Source organism: Zonotrichia albicollis, chromosome 7 (genome assembly GCF_047830755.1).
Source record: "Zonotrichia albicollis isolate bZonAlb1 chromosome 7, bZonAlb1.hap1, whole genome shotgun sequence".
In the NCBI taxonomy this organism is placed as follows: domain Eukaryota; kingdom Metazoa; phylum Chordata; class Aves; order Passeriformes; family Passerellidae; genus Zonotrichia; species Zonotrichia albicollis.
Window position 1 is genome coordinate 2,418,024 of NC_133825.1, and position 24,507 is coordinate 2,442,530.

A 24,507-nucleotide genomic window follows, 5' to 3' on the forward strand; every position below is an offset into this window, starting at 1 on the left:
AAGTTTTCGACACATAGGGTGATAAAGTATTAGATTGGTTTGCCTGGGGAGATGGTAGAGTCACCATTCCTGGATGTGTTGAAAAAAAGATTGGATGTGGCACTGGGTGCCATGGTCTAGTTGAGCTGGTGTTGGGGCTGGGTTGGACTCGATGATCTTGAAGGTCTCTTCCAACCCAGTAATTCTGCGATTCTGTGACTCAATGATTGTAATGGGTCCCTCCCAGCTCAGCCCCTCCTGCAATTCTCACCCTTTGGCTCAGCCTTTGTGACCCCTTGAGGCACTGGCAGGGCTGATGGGGACAGAGCAGGAGCGGGGCAGCCCCAGCGTTGCCCTGTGTGTGACACCCCAGCAGTGACAGCCCCAGCGTTGCCCTGTGTGTGACACCCCAGCGATGACAGCCCCAGTGTCCCCTGTGTGACAACGCAGCCGTGACAGCCCCAGCGTTGCCCTGTGTGTGACACCCCAGCGATGACAGCCCCAGTGTCCCCTGTGTGACAACCCAGCAGTGACAGCCCCAGCATTCCCCTGTGTGTGTGTGACACCCCAGCGGTGACAGCCCCAGCACTGCCCTGTGTGTCACACCCAAACAGTGACAGCCCCAGTGTTCCCCTGTCTGTGTGTGACACCCCAGCGGTGACAGCCCCAATGTCCCCTGTGTGACACCCAAACAGTGACAGCCCCAGTGTTCCCCTGTCTGTGTGTGACACCCCAGCGGTGACAGCCCCAGCACTGCCCTGTGTGTCACACCCAAACAGTGACAGCCCCAGCGTTCCCCCTCTGCAGTTGCTCCAAGGGAAGCATCCAGAGCCGTGTCCAGTCCATGGAACTGAGCGGCCACTGCCCAACCCAGCCTGAGTTGATGTGGATTCTGTTATAAATGAGACTAGGCCAATATTCAAGCAGCAATCAAATTATTAATTAATATGGTAAAGTAGGAGCAATAAAGCACTAGGTACAGTGGGGGAAGTTTTCCCTAGGACAGCACACCGATTGTTGAGGCTTACAGGTATTTATAGGGGCACTCATCAGCTTTCTCAGCAGTTTCTATTCCAAATTTTTACTCATCAGCAGTTTCTATTCTCAATTTTTACAACACAATTCTATACCTATTGTGATTTAGTTTTTCTCAGGATGTATCCCAGAAAGGAGTATCCCCAGATGCTAGTGGTTCGATTTCTGAAAGAAGGAAGAAGTCTCCCTGACGGTGTGGTCCAGCTCTCCAGATGTGGGTCCACCTTTTCAATGCAAGGACTATAAACCTCATAACAGTGATGTCCAGCCCCGCTTGGTTGAAACTATTAATCCTTGAGTTGATGTTCATCCTCCTTTCACAAGCTGCTTTTCACTGTTTTTTTAAGGTGTGAGATAAGCATGTTTCCTTTTATATATTCTAAAGCTATAGTTTCAAAGATCCTTACTACAAGCAATATTCTAAATTATACTTCAAAAGGTTATTATTGCAAAACGCTTTCAGGCTTAACTACAAGCAGAAAGTTCCTGTCAAAAAGCAACATCCTTAAAGCTTTAATTCAAATGCTCCTAAATCAACTTAAGACTTATAAAGGTTAATTACGAACAAAGGATAGGCTCAAAGACCTTATTCCGTGCTTTACTTTCCTCTGTAATTATTAGAATTGTCTATATAACTGTCCCATGGTCGGTTTCCACCCATATTACAATCACAAATACCACGATGCCTGTATGTACCTGATACGAAACACAGCTTTGTACTTCACAGGGGGCACAGGGATGGCTCCTGTGACAAGCTGCTGGAAGCTTCCACTGTGTCTGGCACAGCCAATTCCTGCTGGCTTCAAAGATGGACCTGCTGCTGGCAAAGGCTGGGCCAATTACAAATGGCGGCAATGCCTCTGTGATAAGAGATTGAAAAAGAAATCAAAATAGAGATTGTGGTGCGGTTTTAACTCCAGTCAGAGAAGAGCAGAGGGAGAACATGTGAGAAGAACAACTCTGCACACATCCAGGTCAGTGCAGAAGGAGGGGCAGGAGGTGCTCCAGGCACTGGAGACCCAGGCACCCTGCAGCAGAGCCATGGAGAGAGGGGCCCTGCTCCCAGGCTGGAGCAGCCTGTCCCTGGAGGAATGCACCCCCTGGTAGAGTGACCCATGCTGCAGAAGTTTGGGAAGGACTGTTGTCCTTGGCATGGACTCACACTGCAGCAGTTTGCAGAGGGCTGCTGCCCCTGAAATGGACTCACATGGGAGAAGCTCCTGCAGAACTGTCTCCCTTGGGAGGGACCCACGGTGCAGCAGGGGAACCACTGCTCTCCCTGCGCAGGGGCAGAAGCCATGGGTGATGAACTGGCCATAACCCCATTCCCTGTCTCCCTGCACTGCTGGGGTAGGAGGTAGAGTTGGAAGGAGGGAGCTGAGGGGCTTATTTTATTTCCCCTTTTCCTGCTCTGACTTTGTTAGTAATAAATGAATTTCACATCTCTAAGCTAAGCCTGTTTTTCCCAGGACAGTATTTGATGAGTGATCTCATCCAGTCCTTATCTCAACCCATGAACCCTTTATTAAATTCTCTTTGTCCAGCTGCAGAGGGGAGTGAGTGAGCAGCCCACATGGATGCCTGGCATTTGGCCTGGGTCAACCCACGACACCTTGGTACCACAGGGTCACAATGGACCCTTGGCTCTATGGGGTCTCATTGGTTCCATCAGGCCCTGCAGGGCCACTTCATTCAACCAGGCCCCAAAGTTTCACAGTGGTCTCCAGGATTCCATGAGGCCCTGCAATGTCAAAATGGACCTTTGGATCCCTGGGGGCCCAGTGTCACAATGGGCTCTTTTGGTTCTACAGCTTCACCATGGCCCCTCGGTTCCATGTGTCCTGCACCGTTCCATGAATCCTTAGTTCCATGGGGTCCTGTAGGGTCACAATGGTCTCCTTGGTTTCATGGTGCCACACTTGCCATAATTTCCATGGTATCACAACTGCCCTTGGATCCCAAGAGGCCCCACAGTGTGACAATGGGCCCTTGCTTCCATGACGCCTTGTGGTGTCACAATGGTGTCCATGATTCCATCAGGCCCTGCAGTGTCACCGTGGACAGTTGGTTCAATGACACTCCACAATGTCAGCATGGCCCCTTGGTTCCACAGAGCCCCACTGTGTCACTGTGGTCTCCTTGGTTCCAGGGCTCAGAAGTGCCAGAATGACCCTTTGGTTCCAACAGGCCTTGAAGTTTCAAAATGGTCTCCATGGTTTCATGAGTACCCCCTGTGTCACAAGAGACTCTTGGTTCCCTGAAGTTCCTCAGTGCCACAATGGGCCCTTGGTTCCATGAGGTTTGGTAGAGTCACAATCGACTCCTTGGTTCCATGAAGCTTTGCTGTGTCACAATGCCCATGGTTCCATGAGTGTCCATGGTGTCACCACGGTCTCCTTGGATCCTCAGTATCACCATGGTCTCCTTGGTACCATCCAGGCCTTGTAACAAGAGATAGGGAGCCATTTTGTGCCTTAGATGAAAGGCTGCAGAACTCATGGTTGTGAGGCTGCGTCACTGATGAGAAACAAAAACCACCTGAATCTGAACGCCAAATGTCATCTCAAGTACCTTCAATCCCAGCCTGGACAGAGGTAGAAAATACAAACAGAAATTCCACAGTGAATCAAAAACAGGGACCATATTTTGAATGCAGGCAAAATGCATTCAAGTGCATTCGAATGCACTCGCTATGATGGGGAGGTGATGATCCCCTATTCCAAGAGAGAACTTAGGAAGGGCTGACTATTGAAGGAACTGCAGAGAACCACAATATAAGAAAGGAAGGTGGCACAGGCAATTCTGGAATAGGGACACCAGAAGGCAAGAGCAGATGAAGCAGTGCAGTTGCCACCAAGGAGATCACGTTCACATGCAGTGGGCAGCAACCCCATCAGGCCGTGTCACCAACCCCTGGTACAAGGGGGGTCACGATGGTTCGTTTCACTGATCTCAGGGTGCAAAGACACACAGCAGGGGAATTTCAGTATTAACCAAAACAAATGCACCTTTTATTGAGTGCCCACAGCAGATCCAACACAAGGATTAGAAAGGAGATAAAGGATAGAGAGACAGAGAAAAGCAGGGGGGGAATAGCTGCCAACAGAGAGATGAAATCCTCGTGGTCCGGCCAATAGATCCGTCTGGTCACGTTAGGGAGAGTCTCAAAGCCTTTGGTTAACTCTTTTATAATCTACCGCCGGGAGGGAGCAGGACAGCACATGGAGGGAACAGTGGAGAATAAATCCATTGGGAACAGGCACAGATAGTCCAGGTCTGAAAAGCACAACCAGGTGCCAGCAGTGAGTGGGGCCCGTTGTTTCAGGACTGGCTCCTATGGGAAACATCCCGCTTCCCATGGCAGACATCCCACTCCAGTCAGGCCAGCACCCCTGGGTTAGAATTTGAAGGGTCTCAGTCTCAGTCCTTGGGGGGCCTTCAATCTCCGTCCTTGACGGTGGCTGTGAGGCAGATGAGGGATCTTGGACCATCTCTAACAGACTGACATCCCAAAACATAGTAGTAATTATGCATTTCCCCTTAAAAATATAAGTTTTGGAAATAGGAAAATTATAACTATTTTTCTTATTTATAATACTATTATTCTATATTTGTAATAAGAAATTTTAATATTTATATCTAAAAATCCACAGCTTTTCAGCAAGCAAAAATTTATTGGTCATTAGTTCTAAGTAACACAATTGCCAACATTACTTCATTGAGAAGTGTGGCTATTGATTTTTCCTTCTTTATGCTAATCAGTCCTATTTTAAATCCTTTTGTTATCTTTTTTATCATTTTCAAAGACAGGATAAAAGGGGCCACTTTGGGGTCCGTGGAGGCATTTCTGGGGCACATTTGGGGCAGTTTTGGGTCTGGAGAGGGAATTCAGAGAGAACCTGAGGGTCTGGATGACACTTGGGTGAGCCGAGTGGGCACTTGGAGGGGCACTCAGGGATTCTGAGGGACAGTTCGGGGTCCGGGGAAGCACTTGGGAGTCCAGGGGGCGCTTGGAGGTCAGGGAGGGGAATTTGGGGCCCTTTGGGGTCCGGGCGGGCCCTTGGGGGGCTCTGACGGGGCTCGCTGGAGCGCGGGACGTGATGGGAGTTGTAGGCGCGGGAGGGGGGTGTGTAATACAGTTTAACGGGGCCGTGGAGCATCACGGGAGTTCGAGGCCCAGCTGCAATGGCCCTTAGAGGGGCACGTGACGTGACGGGAAATGAAGTCCCGGCTGGAACAGCACTGGACATGCGCCGCGGAGCATGATGGGAGCCGAAGTCCCGGAAGTGGCTCCAGCACTTTGTTTCGGGGTCCGGGAAGGCACTTGGCGGACACTTCTGCATCCGAGCCGCGACTTGAGATCCTCGGGGGAACGTAAACGGTTCGGGAGCACTTGCGGGGAGCTCCGGGAGCTCTAACCGGGCTCTTTAGGGCGGGGGCACGGCAGGAGTTTTAGGCGCGGGGCTGTGTTCTGAGGGGCTCTGGGGCCGCGGTGGAGGAGAGGAGATGAATTCCCAGAAGTGGCTGTACCGGGCATCTGTGGGGTTGGGAGCACTCAGCGTATCCGGGGACGCTTTTGGGGGGTCCCGAATGGGCGCTGAGGGGGCACTGAGGGATCCTGGAGGGTCTGGGGGACACTTAAGGGACAAAGAGGTAGCGGATACCGGGGATTCTGTGGAGCTCAGGGCATGACGGGCGTTGTAGTCCCGGCTCCAATGGAGCTCAATCAGGCTGCAGGGCATGACGGGAGTTGTGGCTACCGTAGGGACGGTTCCCGAGTCTCCGATTTCTGGCGCTGATTGGCTGCTCGCGGTGATGGGCGGGAGTCTCGGCAAATGGGATAGGGTAGAGGCGGGAACAGCCCATTCAACTTATCCAGTCCCTCCCAGTACAGCCCAGTTCATCCCCAGTGCAGACCAGTACAACCCCAGTACAGCCCTGTTTATTACAAGTAGAAACCAGTACGAGCCCAGTGCCCCTCCAATCCCTCCCAGTACAGCCCAGTCCCTCCCTATACACCTGAGTTTATTCCCAGTCCCTCCCAGTTCATCCCAATGACATCCACAGGATGCCCCAGTGTCCCCAGTCTTCTCAGCAATGGCCCCACTGTCCCTAGTATGTCCCAGTATCCCCGAGGGTCACTCCCAGTATGTCCCAGTGTCTCCCACAGCATTCCCAGTGTTCCCCAGTATGTCCCAGTCCTCCCCAGTGTCACTCCCAGTATGTCCCAGTGTCTCCCACAGCGTTTCCAGTGTTCCCCAGTATGTCCCAGTCCTCCCCAGTGTTTCCAAGGACAGTTTCATTTCTCTCGGTGGCCGTGGCAGCCAAACCCAGCAGTGGGGTCAGTGCAGTGCCCATGGCCACAGCCCCTTACAGGGGCCCAGTGCAGCTTGGGCTGATGATCCACCCTCACAGCTGGCCCAGGGCAGCTCTGCAGTGCCTTTGGTGGCACCTGGGGCTGGCACACACCTCAGCAGTGTGTCTGTTCCCAGTGGGGAAACTCAGGAGCTTCAGATTGCTTCAAAAAACCCCAAAAAGGGAAAACCCCTCTTAGGCTGGGTGCAGCCAGCTCTGCAAGCACAGCGGGGCCCAGGGCAGTGAGGACAGACAGGATGGGGCTGGGCAATGTGGAGCAAGGTTGTGCACACTGGGTCAGAGCTCCAGGCACAGCTTCTGTGAGCAGGCCAGAGCTGCTGAAGAGAGACCCTGGGTCAATATCAATCACAGAATGTTGCAATCACCTCTGCTCTAAAGAGAAATTTAATCAAAGACACCCTTTAAAAAAAGAATGTATATTTTATTACTGCTCTTTGAAATCTTTCTCCATAACTGGACTAGGAAAACTTTAATGACCCTCTCAGGGCTTTGCTGTTGTTTACATCAGACTCAGTCCTTGACAGTGTCTTCAAAAAACTTCTAAAGAACTCAAAGTTAAATTTAGACTCCAAATTTTCTTGGAGTTTTAATGGCTCCCACTGAGGACCATGACTGCCTGCCTCTGCTTGCCCACACAAAGGCTCCTTCTGGGGGACATGGTGCAACACAGCCCTGCCCTGGCAGGGAAATTCCTTTATGTTTGGGTCCTGTCTGTTTTCCCTATCTGCCCATTGCATTAATTCTTTCTTTCTCTGGCTGTTCTCTGTTATGCTAAAATGATCCACCATCTCTGAAACCTCCCTTCAATCCCTCCCAGGTCTCCTTTGCTGTCCTCAGTTTCCACTCCACTCAGCACAGAGCTGCTCTCATTTGCTATTTCAGAGGGTATAATTTACTCAGGCCTGAGCTGTAGTGAGGGATAACTCCCAACATCACATGGAAATGTAATCCTACCAGTGTGTTGTTTAAATACAGTTACTAAATGTGAATTACAATTTACCTATTTCCATAAAACACACCCCAAGTTCCCAGATTCAGTCCTTGTTTTCTCTATCCCTGCACCCTTCAGCCAGATGTCTTCATCTTCCCTCCAACCATCCTTGCTGGGAAAGCAGCCCCTGAATGCCTTGTTCCTGTACTGAAAGTTCACAGGCACAGTAAAAATTGAATTAACCCTTCTGGTATCAGCCCCAGGCTCTGTGTGGGCAGGCAGAGGCAGGCAGGAGGCAGAGCTGTCAGCAAAGGAAGGGGCCAGCCAGGTGGGACAGCCGGGGGATGCCGACAGCCTGCAGGGACAGAGGCGCAGGGCAGGGACACCGTGGGACAGCCTGGGCTGCACAGGGCACAGGGATGGGCAGCAGCTGCAAGACAGCCCTGCCAGAGCCAGCTTGGGCAGCACTTTGGCCATGGCTGCTGGGTCTGGGCCTGAGGCCATGAGGGGACAACTGACCCTTGCAGGGCTGGGGCCTCATTGCCTCCTTGTCCCTGCTCAGCAGCCTGGCAGAGGCCGCCCCAGCTCCTGTCCCTGGCATTGCACATCCCCACATGCCAGTGCCCATCCTGGGAAGAGCCCTGAGCAAGGAGGGAGGGACAGGATCTGCCTGGACAGGGGCTGGGGCTCAGGCCTTGGCCCTTTGCATTCCTCAAACACATCCAGCTTTGCTCAGCACCAGAGTCACCTTGGCCTTGTTTGTCCCCAGCTGTCATCACTGCCTCCAGTGTTCTGCTCTAACTGGAACCTGGGGACACTTTCCCAGTGGTGTCCCTCAGGGGGAGCCATTAAAACTTCAAGAAAATTTGGAGTTTAAATTTAACTTTGTGTTATTGACTCTCAAAGACTGAGTCTGATGTAAACAACAGCAAAGCCCTGAGAGTGTCATTAAAGTTTTCCTAGTCCAGTTATGGAGAAAGATTTCAAAGAGCAGTAATAAAATATACATTCTATTTTTAAAGGGTGTCTTTGATTAAATTTCTCTTTAGAGCAGAGGTGATTGCAACATTCTGTGATTGATATTGACCCAGGGTCTCTCTTCAGCAGCTCTGGCCTGCTCACAGAAGCTGTGCCTGGAGCTCTGACCCAGTGTGCACAACCTTGCTCCACATTGCCCAACCCCATCCTGTCTGTCCTCACTGCCCTGGGCCCCGCTGTGCTTGCAGAGCTGGCTGCACCCAGCCTGAGAGGGGTTTTCCCTTTTTGTACTTTTTGCAGCAATCTCAAACTGCTGAGTTTCCCCAGTGCAAACAGACACACTGCTGAGGTGTGTGCCAGCCCCAGGTGCCACCAAAGGCACTGCAGAGCTGCCCTGGGCCAGCTGTGAGGGTGGATCATCAGCCCAAGCTGCTCTGGGCCCCTGCAAGGGGCTGTGGCCATGGGCACTGCACTGACCCCACTGCTGGGTTTGGCTGCCACGGCCACCGAGAGAAATGAAACTGTCCTTGGAAACACTGGGGAGGACTGGGACATACTGGGGAACACTGGAAACGCTGTGGGAGACACTGGGACATACTGGGAGTGACACTGGGGAGGACTGGGACATACTGGGGACAATGGGGTATTCTGTGAATGATATTGGGGGGGAACTGGGAGGGACTGGGCTGTACTGGGAGGGACAGGAGGGGCACTGTTGTTGTAATAGGTTCTACTTGGGAAGAACTGGGCTCTACTGGAAGCGACTGGAGATGTTGAATGGGCTGTTCCCGTCTCCACGGCATCCCATTTGCCGAGACTCCCGCCCATCACCGCCCAAAGCCAATCAGCGCCTGGTTTAGGATCTCGGAAGCGGTGTCTGATATTGGCCCCACTTTTTTTTTTTTTTTTTTTTTTTTTTTTTTTTTTTTTTTTTTGTCTGCAACTCCCGTCATGCCCCGCGGCCCCATTGAGCCTCTTTGGAGCCGGGACTACAACGCCCGTCATGCCCTGCGCTCCACAGAAGCCCGGGACTCGCCACTGCTTTGTCCATTCATTGAGTGTCCGCCAGATCCTCCAGGATCCCTCAATGCCCCCTCAGCGCCCATTCGGGAGCCTCCAAAAGCGTCCCCGGATACCCTGAGTGCTCCCGACCCCACAGATGCCCGGTACAGCCACTTCTGGGAATTCATCTCCTCTCCCCCGCCGCGGCCCCAGAGCCCCTCAGAACAGTCCCGCGCCTAAAATTCCTGCCGAGCCCCCCGCCCTAAAGAGCCCAGTTAGAGCTCCCGGAGCTCCCCGCAAGTGCTCCCGAACAGTTTATGTTTACCCGAGGATCTCAAGTCACGGCTCGGACGCAGAAGTGTCAGCCAGGACCCTTCCCGGACCCCGAAACCAAGGGCTGGAGCCACTTCCGGGACTTCGGCTCCCATCATGCTCCGCGGCGCATGTCCAGTGCTGTTCCAGCCGGGACTTCATTTCCCGTCATGCCCTGCGCCTCCATTGGGAGCCATTGCAGCTGCGCCTCAAACTCCCATGATGCTCCGCGGCTCGGTTAAACTGTATTAGACTTGCGCCTACAACTCCCATCAATCTCCACGCCGCTGAAAGCCCCATTAGAGCCCTCCAAGGGCCCGCCCGGACTCCGAAGGGTCCCAAATTCCCCTCCCTGACCTCCAAGGGTCCCCCTGGACTCCCAAGTGCTGCCCCGGACCCCGAACTGTCCTTCAGAATCCCTGAGTGCCCCTCCAAGTGCCCACCCGGCTCCCCCAAGTGTCCTCCAGACCCTAAGTTCTCTCTGAATTCCCTCCCCAGACCCAAAACTGCCACAAACGTGCCCCAGATAGTTCTCCATGGACCCCGAAGTGGCCCCTTTTACCCGTTCTGTGAAAATGAAAAAAAGATGACAAAAGGATTGAAAATAGGACTAATTACCATAAAGATAGAAAAATCAGTAGCACACTGGTTAATGAATTGATGAAGGGAATTGTGTTACTTAGAACCAATGACCAATAAATTTTTTGCTTGCAAAAAATATGGATTTTTTAATATAAAAATTAAAATTTGGTAATAGAAATATAGAATAATACTATTATAAAGAAGAAAACATAGTTATCATTTATTAATTAATTACATTTAATTTATTGGAAAAATGCATAAATTTTTTATGCTTTGGGATGTCATTCTATAGGACACAGTCCAAAGATCCCTCATCTGCCTCATGACCACAGTCAAGGACAGAGATTGAAGCGCTCCCCAAGGACTGAGACTGAGACCTTTCAAATTCTAACCCAGGGGTGCTGGCCTGACTGGAGCGGGATGTCTGCCATGGGAAGCGGGATGTTTCCCATAGGAGCCAGTCCTGAAACAACGGGCCCCACTCACTGCTGGCACCGGTTTGTGCTGTTCAGACCTGGACTGTCTGTGCCTGTTCCCAATGGATTTATTCTCCACTGTTTCCTCCATGTGCCGTCCTGCTCCCTCCCGGCGGTAGATTATAAAAGAGCCCTGAGTTAACCAAAGGCTTTGAGATTCTCCCCGATGTGACCAGATGGATCTATTGGCCAGACCATGGGGATTTCATCTCCCTGTTGGTAGCAATTCCCCCAACCCAACCCTCCTTTCTCTCTCTCTCTCTGTCCTTTATCGCCTTTCTAATGCTTTTGTTACATTTGCTATGGGCATGCAATAAAAGGTGCATTTGTTTTGATTGAAAGTCTCCTGCTGTGTGTCTTTAGGTATTGGAAAATAATGATAAATATTAAGTACACATAGTTCATAGGATAAAACGTAGACACCAGCCCCGGGATGGAGAGTGTGCCTCTGTCTGACCTGCTGAAAAGATCTCGGCAGGCCAGAGAAAAAATGTTACAGATAAGAAAAAATAAACAACCTTGGAAACCAGAGCCAAAGAATTCAGACTCCTTCTTGGAAACATCAGGCTGGGAAAAAAGGATTCTTGGGGTCATCCCCGACTGCAGGGAACCCAAGTGTCATGGTTTGGGCTTGGCACAGAGCCAGTGCTCCCATGAAAACACTCTCTCTGGGGTCTGCTGTGAGATGTGACTAGGAATAAGCAAAACAGGCTCCAGCTTAAACATAAAGAACACTTTATTACTTAAACTACAGGAAAATAGGAAAAAAACTATAAGGAAAAGAAAAAAAAATTGAAAACCTTACAAAAAACACTTTCTTCTTCCCCACTACCAGAATTTCTCAATCTAATACATTCTCTCAAATCGCCAACTGCTCAGCTTGGCACTACTCTTTAGTATACTCAAACTTCAGTCTATGAAGAGGAGAGGAGTCTTTCCTGTTCCATAGGCTTCTTCTGGAAACATGCTGAAACTTCGTGTGCTTCCAATGTCAATCGGCACCACCCGGAAAAAGTCTTTTTGCCACTTGTGACATCTTCTTTCTATGCTCAGTGCTCTCACCACTGTGCATGGACTAGAGCTGCTTTTAGGGTTGTCTTTTAAGGATGCCTTGTCTCACTCCAAAAAGGCACAGTCTCTGCTTTGGGACATCTGTCCCACCCATATTTTTCCAACCCCCTGGGGCCGAGGGGTCCCCACGATTAACCCTCCTGGTTCCGAGGCACTGCCTCCCCCTAAGTGCAGTCTCTGTGACACAGGAACAAACTGAGTCCATGGCCACAAGAAAAGTCCAGCCAAAAGGCCACTCCAGTCATCTCTCCCCACTCAGTCATCTCCACATTCTTCGGGCCAGGTCCTTGTCTCATCTCATCTCCTATCTCCCTTCTTATTCAGCTCCGAGGAGGATCAGCATTTTTGCAAGACCCCAATCATGTAAGGAAGGGGTTAAAACTTCCAGTCTCTGTCTGTCCCAGGACGCCGGTTCTCCCACACACGCTGCTGCTGCGGCCGGCCGGGCTGCACCCTTCTCCCCCCTTTCTCCTCCTTGGCCGGCTGCTATCACATTCAGACACCGACTCTCTCCTCTCTCCCTCCTGGGGGGGGGAATGGTTGCTCGATGTCTCTTGGGGCTGCTCCTCCACCCTTCCATCCTCGAGGGCCTTCTCACCCCCCATCTCTGTCCAGGCCCAGGCCTACCACATGGCTGCTCCTCCCCCGCCCAGCAGCAGCGGCTGGACAGGGGAGGGAGATCTGACCTCTTCGCCTCGATGTCCCAAGAGGCCTCTCAGGCCCGAAGCTCTGCTTTTAACCCCTGTGTATTCTCAGAGGTGTGTCCAAACCGCACTGGTCACACCAGGTACCAATACCAAACTCCGAACATCCATTGGTTTGACCACAGCCTCCCAGAATTCCACTTCTTCCTGGTCAAACCACCACAATGTTACACAGTCCCCCAGTGATGCCACAACCTACTCTCTGATGTCACAGAGACACCCTCTATGATGGCAGGGTCTGCTCTGTGGCCCCTCATCCTCTGCTGTGATCTCACAGACAGCTGTGTGATGTCACAACCCCTCAGTGATGTCACAAAACCCCCTCTGTGATGTCATACTGACACTCTTTAATGTCTCAGCACACACAGTTTGACCTCACAGCCAGCTCTATGATGTCATCCAGCCATGCCATGATGTCACAGCCTGCTTTGTGATGCCACAGAATCCCCTCTATGATGCTGTAGCTGCTCAGTGACTTCACACAACAAACTCTGTGATGTCATAGCCCTACCTGTGACCTCACACAACCTACTCTGTGCTGGCCTTGGCCTCTTGGGGGCCACCTCTCATCTGTTTTCAAAACACTGGGGGCCTGTGCTTTTCTTCTCATGGCAAAAAGCATCTCTGAAGTCCAGGCATCCATGGCCAAAATTGAGAATCAGCCTCCAAAATTCCTTATATCCAAGGATAGCTCCCAGACAAAAGCTGCCAGGTCTGTCCAGGCTCTCTTGATTTCCTGAGGGCCAGCTCTCATCTGCCTTTGAAACACTGAGGCTCTGTACTTTCCTTCCTATGGAAAAGAACTGTCCTTCTTGTCCTGATGCCCGTAGACAAAAGTTGGCTTTGGCTCCCAAATTCTTTCTATCCAAGGATTCCTCCCTGACCACAGGTCTGGCTGGCCTTGGCCTCCTTGGGGCCACCTCTAATAAGCTTTAGAAACACTGGGACTCCACCCTTTCCTTCCTACGGAGAACTGTCATTCCAGTCCAGGAACCCATGGCTGAAATGGAATTCCACCCTCAAAACTCTCTATATATCCAAAGGCTGCTTTCAGACAAAAGCTGCAAGGACAGACAGTTCTGGCTTGACTTGGCCTCTGGTGACTGCCTCTCATCTGCTTTCAAACCCTGGGGCTCTGTGGTTTCCTTGCTATGGAAAATAACTGTGCCTCTTGTCCAGGTGCCCATTGCCTCTAGCACATGAGCACTGTATAGGGACACAGGAGCTCTGTGCTCAGTGGGGTAGAGACTGAGGACAGCAGAGGAGCCCTGAGAGGGACTGAAGGGAGGTTTCAGAGATGGTGGATCCTTTTGACATAGTAGAGAACAGCCAGAGAAAGAATAAATAAATTCCATAGGCAGCTGGGGAGGCCCAGACTGGAAGCAAAGAGAAAGGAATTTCCCTGCCAGGACAGGGCTGTGGTGCAGCATGTCCCCCAAGAGGAGCCTGGAGAAGCCCAAGGCTTTGTGTGGGCAGGCAGGGGCAGGCAGGAGGCAGAGCTGTCAGCAAAGGAAGGGGCCAGCCAGGTGGGGCAGCCGGGGGATGCCGACAGCCTGCAGGGACAGAGGCACAGGTTTGCTCAGGATCAGAGACACCTTTCCCCTGCTTGCCCCAACTTGTCATCACTGCCACCAGTTCTCTCCTCTACCTGGAACGTGGGGACACTTTATCAGTCTTATGCCTCACCTGGATCTACTGAAAGTACAAGAAACTTCAGTGTTTCAATCTCACTTTGAAGTCTTGAGAAGTTTTTGAGCCCACTCTGAGGCACTGATGAGTCTGATGCAAAGAGCACCAAAGCCCCAGAGGGTCATTAAAGTCCCTGTGCTGTGTTTGTGCTGCTGAGCTGGGCCGGGCTCCTGGCCCAGAGGCAGCTCCTGGCAAGGGCAGCACTGCAGAGAGACAGCTCTGGCCAGGAGCAGCTCCTGTGCACAGCCCAGCAGGGCTGGGGCACTGCCAGGGCCCCTCAGGGACACCAGCAGGGCACAGACAGAGCTCACAGGGGCTCAGCACTGGCAGGGGCTGTGGGATGGCCCTGAGGGGGCTGTGTCACAGCAGCACCTCTGGGGCTGTGTCACAGAGCCACAGAGCAGCTGGGATGTCAGCCACGGGCTGTGTGACAACACAGAGTGGGCTGTGTGAGGTCACAGATTGGGCTGTGACATCACAGAGTTTGTTGTGTGAGGTCACGGAGCAGCTACAGTGTCATAGAGGGGACTGTGTGACATCACAGAACAGGCTGTGAGATCATGGCTGCATGACATCATAGAGCGTGCAGTGAGGTCAAAGTATGTGCTGTGACCTTACAGAGTGTCAGTATGACATCACAGAGAGGGTTTTGTGACATCACTGAGGGGGGCTGTTACATCACAGAGGTGGCTGTGACATCATAGAGTAGGGTGTGAGGCCATAGAGCAGATCCTGCCATCATAGAAGGCGGCTCTGTGACATCAGGGAGTGGGCTGTGACAACACCAGGTGGCTGTGTAACATCATAGAGCACGCTGTGACATCACAGTAGAAATTGTAAAATCATAGAGTGACTTTCTGACATCACAGAGACATCTGTGTCGTCACAGAGCAGCTGTATCACATCATAGGGTGACATCTCAGAGTTGGCTCTGTGACATCACAGGGCAGTGTGACATCACAGGGGCAGTGTGACATCATGGGGACTGTGTGACATCACAGGGCAGTGTGAAATCACAGGGGCTGTGTGACATCACAGGGACAATGTGACATCACAGGGGCTGTTTGAGGTCCCTGGGGAGGTCACTCTGCCCCGGCCCCCCTCACAGCTCCCCCCAGAGCAGTCCAACCCTGCTCGTGCACAGCGGGGTCCCCTGTCCCTCCGGGTCCCCCCCGCCCCCGGCCCCGCAGCCTCCCCCAGAGGATGTTCCACGAGATTGACCCCAGAGCCTGACACGGGGACGCGGGGCTGGGGCCCTGGGGGTGGCACAGGGGGACAGGGACCCCCCAGCAGCGTCCCCGTGTCCCCCAGGCCAGAGCCTGGGCCAGGGCTCCTTCACCCTGCTACCAACGAGGCCGTGAGAGCGCTGAAAAAATCCCCAGCAAGGGATCAGCAAAAACCAGATTGAATATTAAGGGACAGCAGCACAAAGTTCCTTGGCAAGAGTCACTCTGCTCCTGAGTGGACACTTCAGGCACAACAAGGAAACAAAGCAACAACAAAACCAAACAGAATCCAAACAATCAAACCAGAAATTTACTGAGAACCAGGGCTTTCATTCCTAAGGAAAAGAACTGTCCTTCTTATCTAGGTGCCCATGGCCAGAATTGGGATTTCACCTCCAGTATTCCCTATTGTGACAGAGTGGAGGAGTTTCTTGGCTCAAGACATTTCATGTGTGGGGAGTGTTGCAGTGTGTTGCAATTTCCTGTTTTAAACTTCCCAGCCCCTTCCCAGGTGTGGCAATATCTCTCTTCCCCTTCCCCCTTGCCCCCTGCTGGGCTGTCAATCAGTCTTAACATTCCAGCAAGGCCATCTTGTGGTTGGTCAGGTTCAAAAGATGCCCCTGTGCCCAGAGGTCATTGGTCTGTCTTGGGTGTCATCGTTCCCTGTGTTGTTTTCCCAATTATCCCATCAAATAAACCAAACAATATTTAAGATAGCAACAATTTTAATTGAATAGTTTAGAAAATATATAAATAAGGGACAATTTGGTTCAAATAATAGCGCATAAGGAAAAACAACCACAGGGTACGGAGTGCAGGGTTCAGTGACCCTTGCCACTTCACGTACAAGCTTGCCAAGTAAAAGTCACCCCTTATATGCCATGTGTCAATTCCATCTCCTCCTATTTTCAGTTCGTCACTTTTCTGTCTCCGCCTTCATTACCACCTTTACTACGCATGAGCCACCAGTCGGTTTGGTGGTCGCACAAGTCTTTGGGGGTCGTCACTGATGAAGGCCCTGTAGTCTTCTTTGTTGTCCTTTAATTCACCTTTGGGTTACACATGCGCACCAAGCCAGTACAATCTAAGCCAAGACTAACGTATCACTGCATCTACATATCAAAGCAATAAGTCCTTTATAATTAGCATTTTCTTGGACCCAACCAGGTTCTTTGGTCATTTTTAGCAACTGTATCTTCAGCTTCTTTCCTGTGGTCCTTGAGAACATCTGCTGGGAAGGGGGGGTGGGTGGAGCCACTCCTTTCCCTCTCTTCTTTGGCATTACAACTTTTAACTATTTTATTATTCTCAAATATTAATTACTGTATCAATATTGATTACTGTTTCAATTTTTATCAGCACGAATCATACCTATTTCCCACACCTGAGACCCTGCCTGTCCCACCTGGTTGGTGGCTCACCTGTCCCTTCCCTTCCCCTCACCCCGGAGCTTAAAAAGTCACTCAGGCCATGCGGTCGGGATTCTGTTGGAGCTGTTACCTAAGATTCAGGTGTCTGTGACCATGGAATAAACTCTTGATATTAACCCTCTGGCAGAATCTGTCTCCTTTTCGTCCTCACCTTAGCCTGAAGCCTTCCCACCTGAGGCAAACTGAGTTTCTACAAGCCTGGACTTGTTTCGGTGCTCAGCTGCACCATCCAGCCAGCCAAAAGTGTCTCTGAGGTGAAACACCACAGTTGCCTCTTTTGGCACAGGAGCAGGGGTCAGACAAGCCCAGGCACAATCTACGTGGTAATATTGGGATCTTATTCCAATAGGGGAGGAAGGGGCAGGTCCAGCCCTCCCCTGCCCAGGAACCCCAGCCCTGCCCTGCCCTGGAACCCCAATTCCCCCAGAGCCTCTATGCCAGCCCAGCAGTGGCTGCCAGTCCCTGGCACAGCACAGGCAATGCTCCACAGCCACCTCTGCAGCCCCAGCCCAGCTCCTGAGGGACCAAATGACCCACAGTCCCAGCTGGGGGAAGGGCCCAGGGAGACCAAGGGGTATTGAAGGCTGAACACAAGGCAAGCACACATCTTGGCCCTACCTCCTCTTGGAATTTCCATCTAAACACTACTGGAATCCAGGAGTTGGTACCTCTGTGTATGCTCCTCTGTATCCTTTTTGCCTCTCTCTCTTTCTGTCCTTTTCTTCTATTTCGGTACTTTTGCAAATTTGAGTAATGCAAAATTCAAATAGCTTAGAGTTTGTGAAGTTGAATGGGTCAAGTCAGTGCTTTAAGAAGTGTTCTATGTTGATTGAATGTCATATTAAATCATTTGCCAAAAATTCTCTGACTTTCTAAAGTTACCAGTAAAGACTGTTTGGTTGTTTTGAGCTCCTGAGGATCTCTTGTTGGTATTGCTCCAGGGAGTCCAATTCAGAATACAGAAACAATTGTAATTCCTTTAAAATATCTCCTTGACAGAGTTTTCTACTGGATGGAAGTCAGGGCTTGTGTGTCCTGCTTGGCCCAGCCCAGGCAGGGCTTTCCCAGCCCCATTCCACACTCCATTTCCCAGCTGGAGCCGCTGGTGCCTCTGAGTTGTGCTGCCCCAGCCCCAGGGACGCTCTCCTTGTCTGCCCATTCCCCCACGGTCTCTGGGCAGGGATGGCCTCAGTGGGGGCTGCTGACATCCTCAGTACCTTGGAGGCTGCTGCTGAATTTTCCTGCTGCAGAGGCTTGTTCAGCCTTCAGCTCTTCAGTGCAGGAATTCAGTGTCCCAGGGCTCATTAACATTCAGAACGGTTAAACAAGCTAAGCTTCTGGGAATAATTTAAGTGTTCAAATCAAATATGTGGTTAAATTGTCAGATTTCAGAAGCCAATTCAATGTGAATACCCTGAATTTAAAAAAAAAACAGCAAGAAAATATTTTTTAGGTCCTGTAATTTTTTTTTTTACTAGTAATTCATTGAAATGTGCAATCTCCAATTGACATTGAATCCAAGTACCTCCTCATGCAGTTTGACTGGGTATGAAAATCAAGACCTTTCATGGCTGACAATCAATCAGACTCTGTCCCTACCCCCACCCCACCATTTTCCCCATCCAAGGCTGGCACTCAGAGCAGCCCTGTGCAAATCTGAGCTCCCTCCAGCCCACACTGGACCTAGCCAACAGACCATAGTTGAACAGGATATAACTTAATTGCGCGTGGGCGTACACGGCCCTGGAATCCGGCTAGCTGGTGAGGGGCGAAGGCCGGTGCCCCTGTGCATCTGAAGCCAGCCCCCCTCGGTGTCTTGGCCTTGGGCTGAGCTGGGTGATAGCTCGGAGCAGCGCGGTGTGAGACGAATTAGGAGGTGACCACTTGCTGGGGGTAAACTGTCGGTTTATTACAGAAGGACCAACAAGGAGGGGAACCTCCCAGCAAATGGCCCCGAACAGGGGGCGGGAGAGGGTTTTAAGGGAAAAGGGGGGAAGAAGGCAGGGAAACCCGGCTAACCAATAGTAATACATATTTGGAGGTACGAAACATAATTGATATACCAAAGTAACCAACTGTTATAAATCCTAGGAGGGGCTCCGGGGCTACAGCCAACCATAACTCCCAGAGAAAAGAAAATTCTCAAAACCTGGGAGGAGAAAAGGGGTGATTTACTGGGCCCAGGGAGGAGACAACTTTCACTTATAAGGGAGAATATGGGAGGAACAGTTTCATTTCGGCAACTAAGAACAGCGAGGTTTCCGTAGCAACCTAACTGACAGGGAAGTACTGGGAAAGGAAGAAACCATTTAACACAGAAAAAGGGGGAGCAAACTAACAAACTTATGAACACCCCACAGCACTTAATAAAAATTGCACCATTAAAATAACAATCACACAATTACAAACTCTTCCCTGAGCTATGTGCAATGTCCCTGCATGTCTGATGAGTCCACTGTTCACAACTGATTTGCATACTAAAATTAATTTTTGACTAATGTGGTTCTGTAATAGATATAAACACAATTAAGTTCTTGTATCAGGATTCTTGTCCTGGACTGAGGACAGAACATCTCAAACAATTCCGGATTTGCAAGTCTATCAGTGGTGGATGGAGAAGGAAGGTCAGCCTGCTCTTGGTGTTGAGGAAATGCTGAAACCAGCCTGACTCATTTCATCTGCTCATGCCCTGGCTGATCTCCTCTCTTTCCCCTTCCACCCACTGGCCTTTGTCTCCCCCCAGCCCCCTGTGAAGAGCCTGGCTCTGTGTTCTCCATCCCCTCCTGGCTGGCACTGCCAGGCTGGGATGAGGAGCCCCTCAGCCTTCCCTGCTCTGGGCTGGACCAGCCCAGCTCCCTCAGCCTCTGCTCACAGCCCAAGGGCTCCAGCCCCACCTTGGGGCCCTTCCCAGACCCTGCTCCAGCTGCCAGACATCTTTCCTGCCCTGGGCAACCCAACCCAGGCCACAGTGACCTGGATAATCCCAGTCCTTCCTGTCCTGATCACACAGCCTTGGCCCCTTGTCCCCATGTCAGGTTCTGGGGTGGATCCTGTGGAACATCCTTTGGTGGAGGCTGTGGCTCCAGGTGGGTAGGGGGGATCCCAGGGGACAGGGACCCTGCTGGGCATGGACAGCTTTGGAGTTGTTGGGAGAGACTGTGAGGGGGAGCTGGGGCAGAGTGACCAACCCAGTGACCTGACACAGCCCTACTGGGATGTCACACAGCCCCTCTGGGATGTCACAGCCCATTCTCCAATGTCACACAGCTGGTCTCTGATGTCACACCAGAGTCTGTGATGCCATAGTCTGCACTGTGATGTCAGACCTCTGCCCTGTGATGTCACAGGTGGGTCTCTGATGTCACAGAGGCAGACTATGATGCCATGGCTGCTCGATGACCTCACCCAACCCACTCTGTGATGTCATAGCCCACTCCGTGACATCATGGTACCAGATGATAAGTTGTCTTCACCAGGTGAGCTCACACCTGGAGCTTGTTTTCCACAACCCCAGGCCTGTGGAAACCACACAGTGCCCATTGTGTGAGAAGGGAACTGGAAGTTCAGCAGCCTGAGTGTCCTGACAGCTCAGCCAGACCCACGGGAACATTGGGGTCCACGAGCACCAGGGACCACCAGGGAGACCCCCAGGACAGGAGAATGCATGGGTAAAGGGGAGGGGAAATATGTTAATGATTTTGGGGAAATGATTATCATATTTATTTTTAGTCCAGGACAATCAATGAATATGTATGCAAAATACAGAATATCAAGAGAAACTTTCCTGTACTCAGCATGCACAGCTTTGGGAGGAGCTCTCCCCCGTGCATTCAGCTGAATAAAGAATGCTGCTTCTTAATGCTACATTGGGGTTAAGGAATTTTCTGTTTTACTAAATTTTTGGTAACACTCCCACCGCCAAGAAAAGCTCTGTCTGCTGCTGTTCACAAACAGAGAAAGGCTGGGGGCAGATGTGGGGCTTTGAGGCTGCCTGGGGCACAGTGACCATGAAATAATCAACTTTTCAATGTTCTGTGAAAGAAGGAGGAGCAACTACAGAACTTCCACACTGGAATTAGGAAGGGCAGACTTTGGCCTGTTTAGGATGCAGATTTGGGGAGTACCAAATAAGTACTGAAGTTTTAAAAGAGAAACATCCTTTAAAAACAAAGGGGATTGGGAAAGATGGACGCACATCAAGAAACTAATCTTAAAAGGGAAGGAGCAGCCTGTCCCAGTGTGGCAGAAGATGAGCTGGTGAGGAGAATGACTGGCCTGGCTGCCCATGGAGCTTTTGTGGGAACTCAGGGGAAAAAAAAAGGATGCAACTTTTGACAGAAGGTCAGGAAACTTAGGAAGTGTTTAAGGATAGTTTTTGGTCATGCAGAAAGAAAAGTTGAGAGGTGAAAGCTCAATTAAAAATAATAAAAAAAAAATAAAAATATTATTAAATTAAATAATAATATTATAAAAAAATAATAAAAAATGTGTCTATAAATAAACTAATAGCAAAACATGGGATAAGGAGATCATCTACTCTTTTTTTAGATGCAGTGGAGAATACAGTAACTAAAGATAAAGAATAGGCTAAGCTACTTAACACCTTGTTTCTCTCAATTTTCAATATTAGGACAGGTTGGCCTCAGGACAAGTATTCTCCTGAGCTGGTAGATGGGCACAGGGAGCAGAACAGCCCCCTGAAATCCAGGAGGAAGCAGCTGGTGACCTTCTGAGCCACTCAGACGCTCACAGGTGTATGGGATCGGATGGAATCCATCCGAGGGGGATGAGGGAGCCGTGGATGAGCTCCCCAAGCTGCTCTCCATCATTTACCATCAGTCCTGGCTCAGCAGGGAGCTCCCAGAGGACTGGAGGTGCCGGTGTGAGCCCATCCCCAAGAAGGGCTGGAAGGAGGAGCTGGGGAACTCCAGGCCTGTCAGCCTGACCTGGGTGCCCAGCAAGGTTATGGAACAGATCACCTTGAGTGCCATCCCAGGGCACCCACAGGATGGCTGAGGGATCAGAGCCAGCCAGTGTGAATTTCAATATCTGCACTGGTGATCTGCATGAGGGGACTGAGTCCAGCATCAGCAAATTTGCAGATGACATCAAGCCATGTCTGAGTGTAGATCTGCTGGAGGGTAGGAGGGCTCTGCACAGGGCCCTGTACAGGCTGGATCCAGGGCCCAAATCCAACAAGGTGAGGTTTGACAAGTCCAAGTGCCAGGTCCTGCACTTTGGCCACAACAACTCTTGCAGTGCTACAGGCTAGGGACAGAGGGGCTGGACAGCATCCAGGCAGAAAGGAACCTACAGGGACTGATGGACAGCAGGCTGGCCATGAGGCAGCAGTGTGCTCAGGTGGGCAAGAAGGCAAATGGCTCCTGGCCTGGATCAGAAATGGTGTGGCCAGCAGGAGCAGTCCTGATCTTCCCCAGCTCTGCACACAGACATTCCTGCTGCAGCTTCAGAGAAGGGAACAAAAGGGGCTATCTGGTGAAAACTTTGCTGAGAGATGCATAAGTTCATTGAAAGCCACTGAGAGCAGAGTTCCTCATTGACACAGTTTGAGGCCACAGCAAGAGACAAGAAACAAGAAATGGCACAAACAATGGTTCTATTTTTGAACAAGATTAATAGACTAAAACAAAGGTAATAAACACCCACAACCAATAAAAAAAAAGGAATTATTACAGATTACTCATACAATGACACGAAGAAAGTGGCAAGCAGTTTAATGTTTCTGAAATCATGCAGTAATCAGTGCCCACACTGCAGCCTTGAGCTCTTGGTTCCTCAGGCCATAGATGAAGGGGTTCAGGGCTGGAGTCACCACTGAATATTGAACCAACAGGGCCAGATCCAAGGATGGGGAAGATTTGGAGGGAGGCTTCAGGTAGGCAAAAAATGAGGAGCTGAGGAACAGGGAGACCACAGCCAGGTGAGGGAGGCAGGTGGAAAAGGCTTTGTGCCGTCCCTGCTCAGAGGGGATTCTTTGCACAGCCCTGAAGATCTGCACATAGGAGAAAACAATGAACACAAAACAGCCAAAAGCTAAACAGACACCAACAAATGAAATCCAAATTTTTCTGAAGTTGGAGTGTGAGCAGGAGAGCTTGAGGATCTGGGGGATTTCACAGAAGAACTGGCCCAGGGCATTGCCATGGCACAGGGGCAGGGAAAATGCATTGGCTGTGTGCAGCAGAGCATGGAGAAAGGCACTGGCCCAGGCAGCTGCTGCCATGTGGGCACAAGCTCTGCTGCCCATGAGGGTCCCGTAGTGCAGGGGTTTGCAGATGGACACGTAGCGGTCATAACACATGATGGTGAGGAGAAAATACTCTGCTGCGATGAAAAAGGCAAATAGAAACACCTGAGCAGCACATCCTGTGTAGGAGATGTTCCTGGTGTCCCAGAGGGAATTGTGCATGGCTTTGGGGACAGTGGTGCAGATCATGCCCAGGTCACTGAGGGCCAGGTTGAGCAGGAAGAAGAACATGGGCGTGTGCAGGTGGTGGCTGCAGGCTATGGCACTGATGATGAGGCCGTTGCCCAGGAGGGCAGCCAGGGAGATGCCCAGCAAGAGGCAGAAGTGCAGGAGCTGCAGCTGCCACGTGTCTGCCAATGCCAGCAGGAGGAAGTGCCTGATGGAGCTGCTGTTGGACATTCCTTCACTGTGGGCATAGTGAACTGTTGAAAGAAGACATTGACAAGCAGGGACAGATTTCCTTGAGTCCACCCTATGCTCTTCTATTAGGAATCCCCTCAAAATTATTTATCTTGTTTTGAAGGAAATTCGCTAAATTTCTTTATTTTTGATTTTGGATTTCTGCTCCTTCTGAGTTACTGCTTTATCTTCAGCATTGCTCTCAGTCTGAATACTGGGGAGCCCAGAGGGAGAACAGAGCTCCCTGTGCCCCAGTGACATCACACCTGCTGGTCCCACAGAGGTGCCCTTTGTTCATTTAACCTCTCTTTATTTCAGCATGATCACACTTAAGCCTTTCTTGAAAAATAAAGTGGACTTTGGGAATTCTCCAATTTAAAAATAATTTTATCCAAACCCTTCTCTCTTTCCCTATGCAGCTGGACAGGATGGGACACCAAGGGTTGGTCTGGCTCTCTTCTGCCTTGAGTTCTGCCTACTGGGAGCTGTTTCTCTCTACCCAAATCTTGTCCCTGCCAAGGCTGCCAGAGCCTGGCCCAGCCCTGGGGGCTCAGCTCTGCCCTGCAGACTCCTCCCAGCACAGGGCACTGCTCAGGGGCATCTCCCTGGCAGCAGGGCCTTAAGGGCAGGCCAGACAAACAGAGATGCTGCAAGCCAAGGTGCTGCTGCTGCTGCCTGTAGGGAGAGGAGGGTGAGGAGGCACTTTCTGAGGGAGATCTGAGGCCCATCTGCTGATGACCAGGGTGACAGTGCAGGAGTCTCAGTGACACAGCCAAAGCTGACAGCCCCTTTCCCTTCCCTTCAGGAGAAAGCTGAGAGCAGCTCTGGCCATGCAGCACCATCTCCACAGCAGGAGGAATCTGCCCTGATGGATGTGGCTCCTTCCACCTCCAACTTCTTCCCTGCAGCGTCCATGGGGAGCTGCCAGGCAGGCTGAGAGCTGCCCCTGGAAGGTGGCACATGCCTGGGCTGGCCAAGAGCCCTGAGGGCTGCAGGAGCTGCTCTGCAGGACAGCCCTGGGCAGCCCTGGCTCCAGCCCCAGCTTCAGC

At 51.2% G+C, this 24,507-nt stretch overlaps 2 protein-coding genes across 2 annotated transcripts in view; one reads left to right on the forward strand and one right to left on the reverse strand.

The window, feature by feature from the left end:
* Positions 1-24,507, forward strand: part of LOC141729543 (uncharacterized) — a 525,531-nt gene that overhangs the window by 328,261 nt on the left and 172,763 nt on the right. The gene's annotated exons all lie outside the window — the stretch shown is intronic.
* Positions 22,541-24,507, reverse strand: part of LOC141729518 (olfactory receptor 1G1-like) — a 31,797-nt gene continuing 29,830 nt past the window's right edge. The window contains exons 2-3 of the mRNA XM_074544227.1: positions 23,060-23,258; positions 22,541-22,780 (exon numbers count right to left, since the gene is read on the reverse strand). Coding sequence (XP_074400328.1) covers positions 22,541-22,780; positions 23,060-23,258 — 439 coding nt within the window. The remainder of the gene's footprint in view (positions 22,781-23,059; positions 23,259-24,507) is intronic.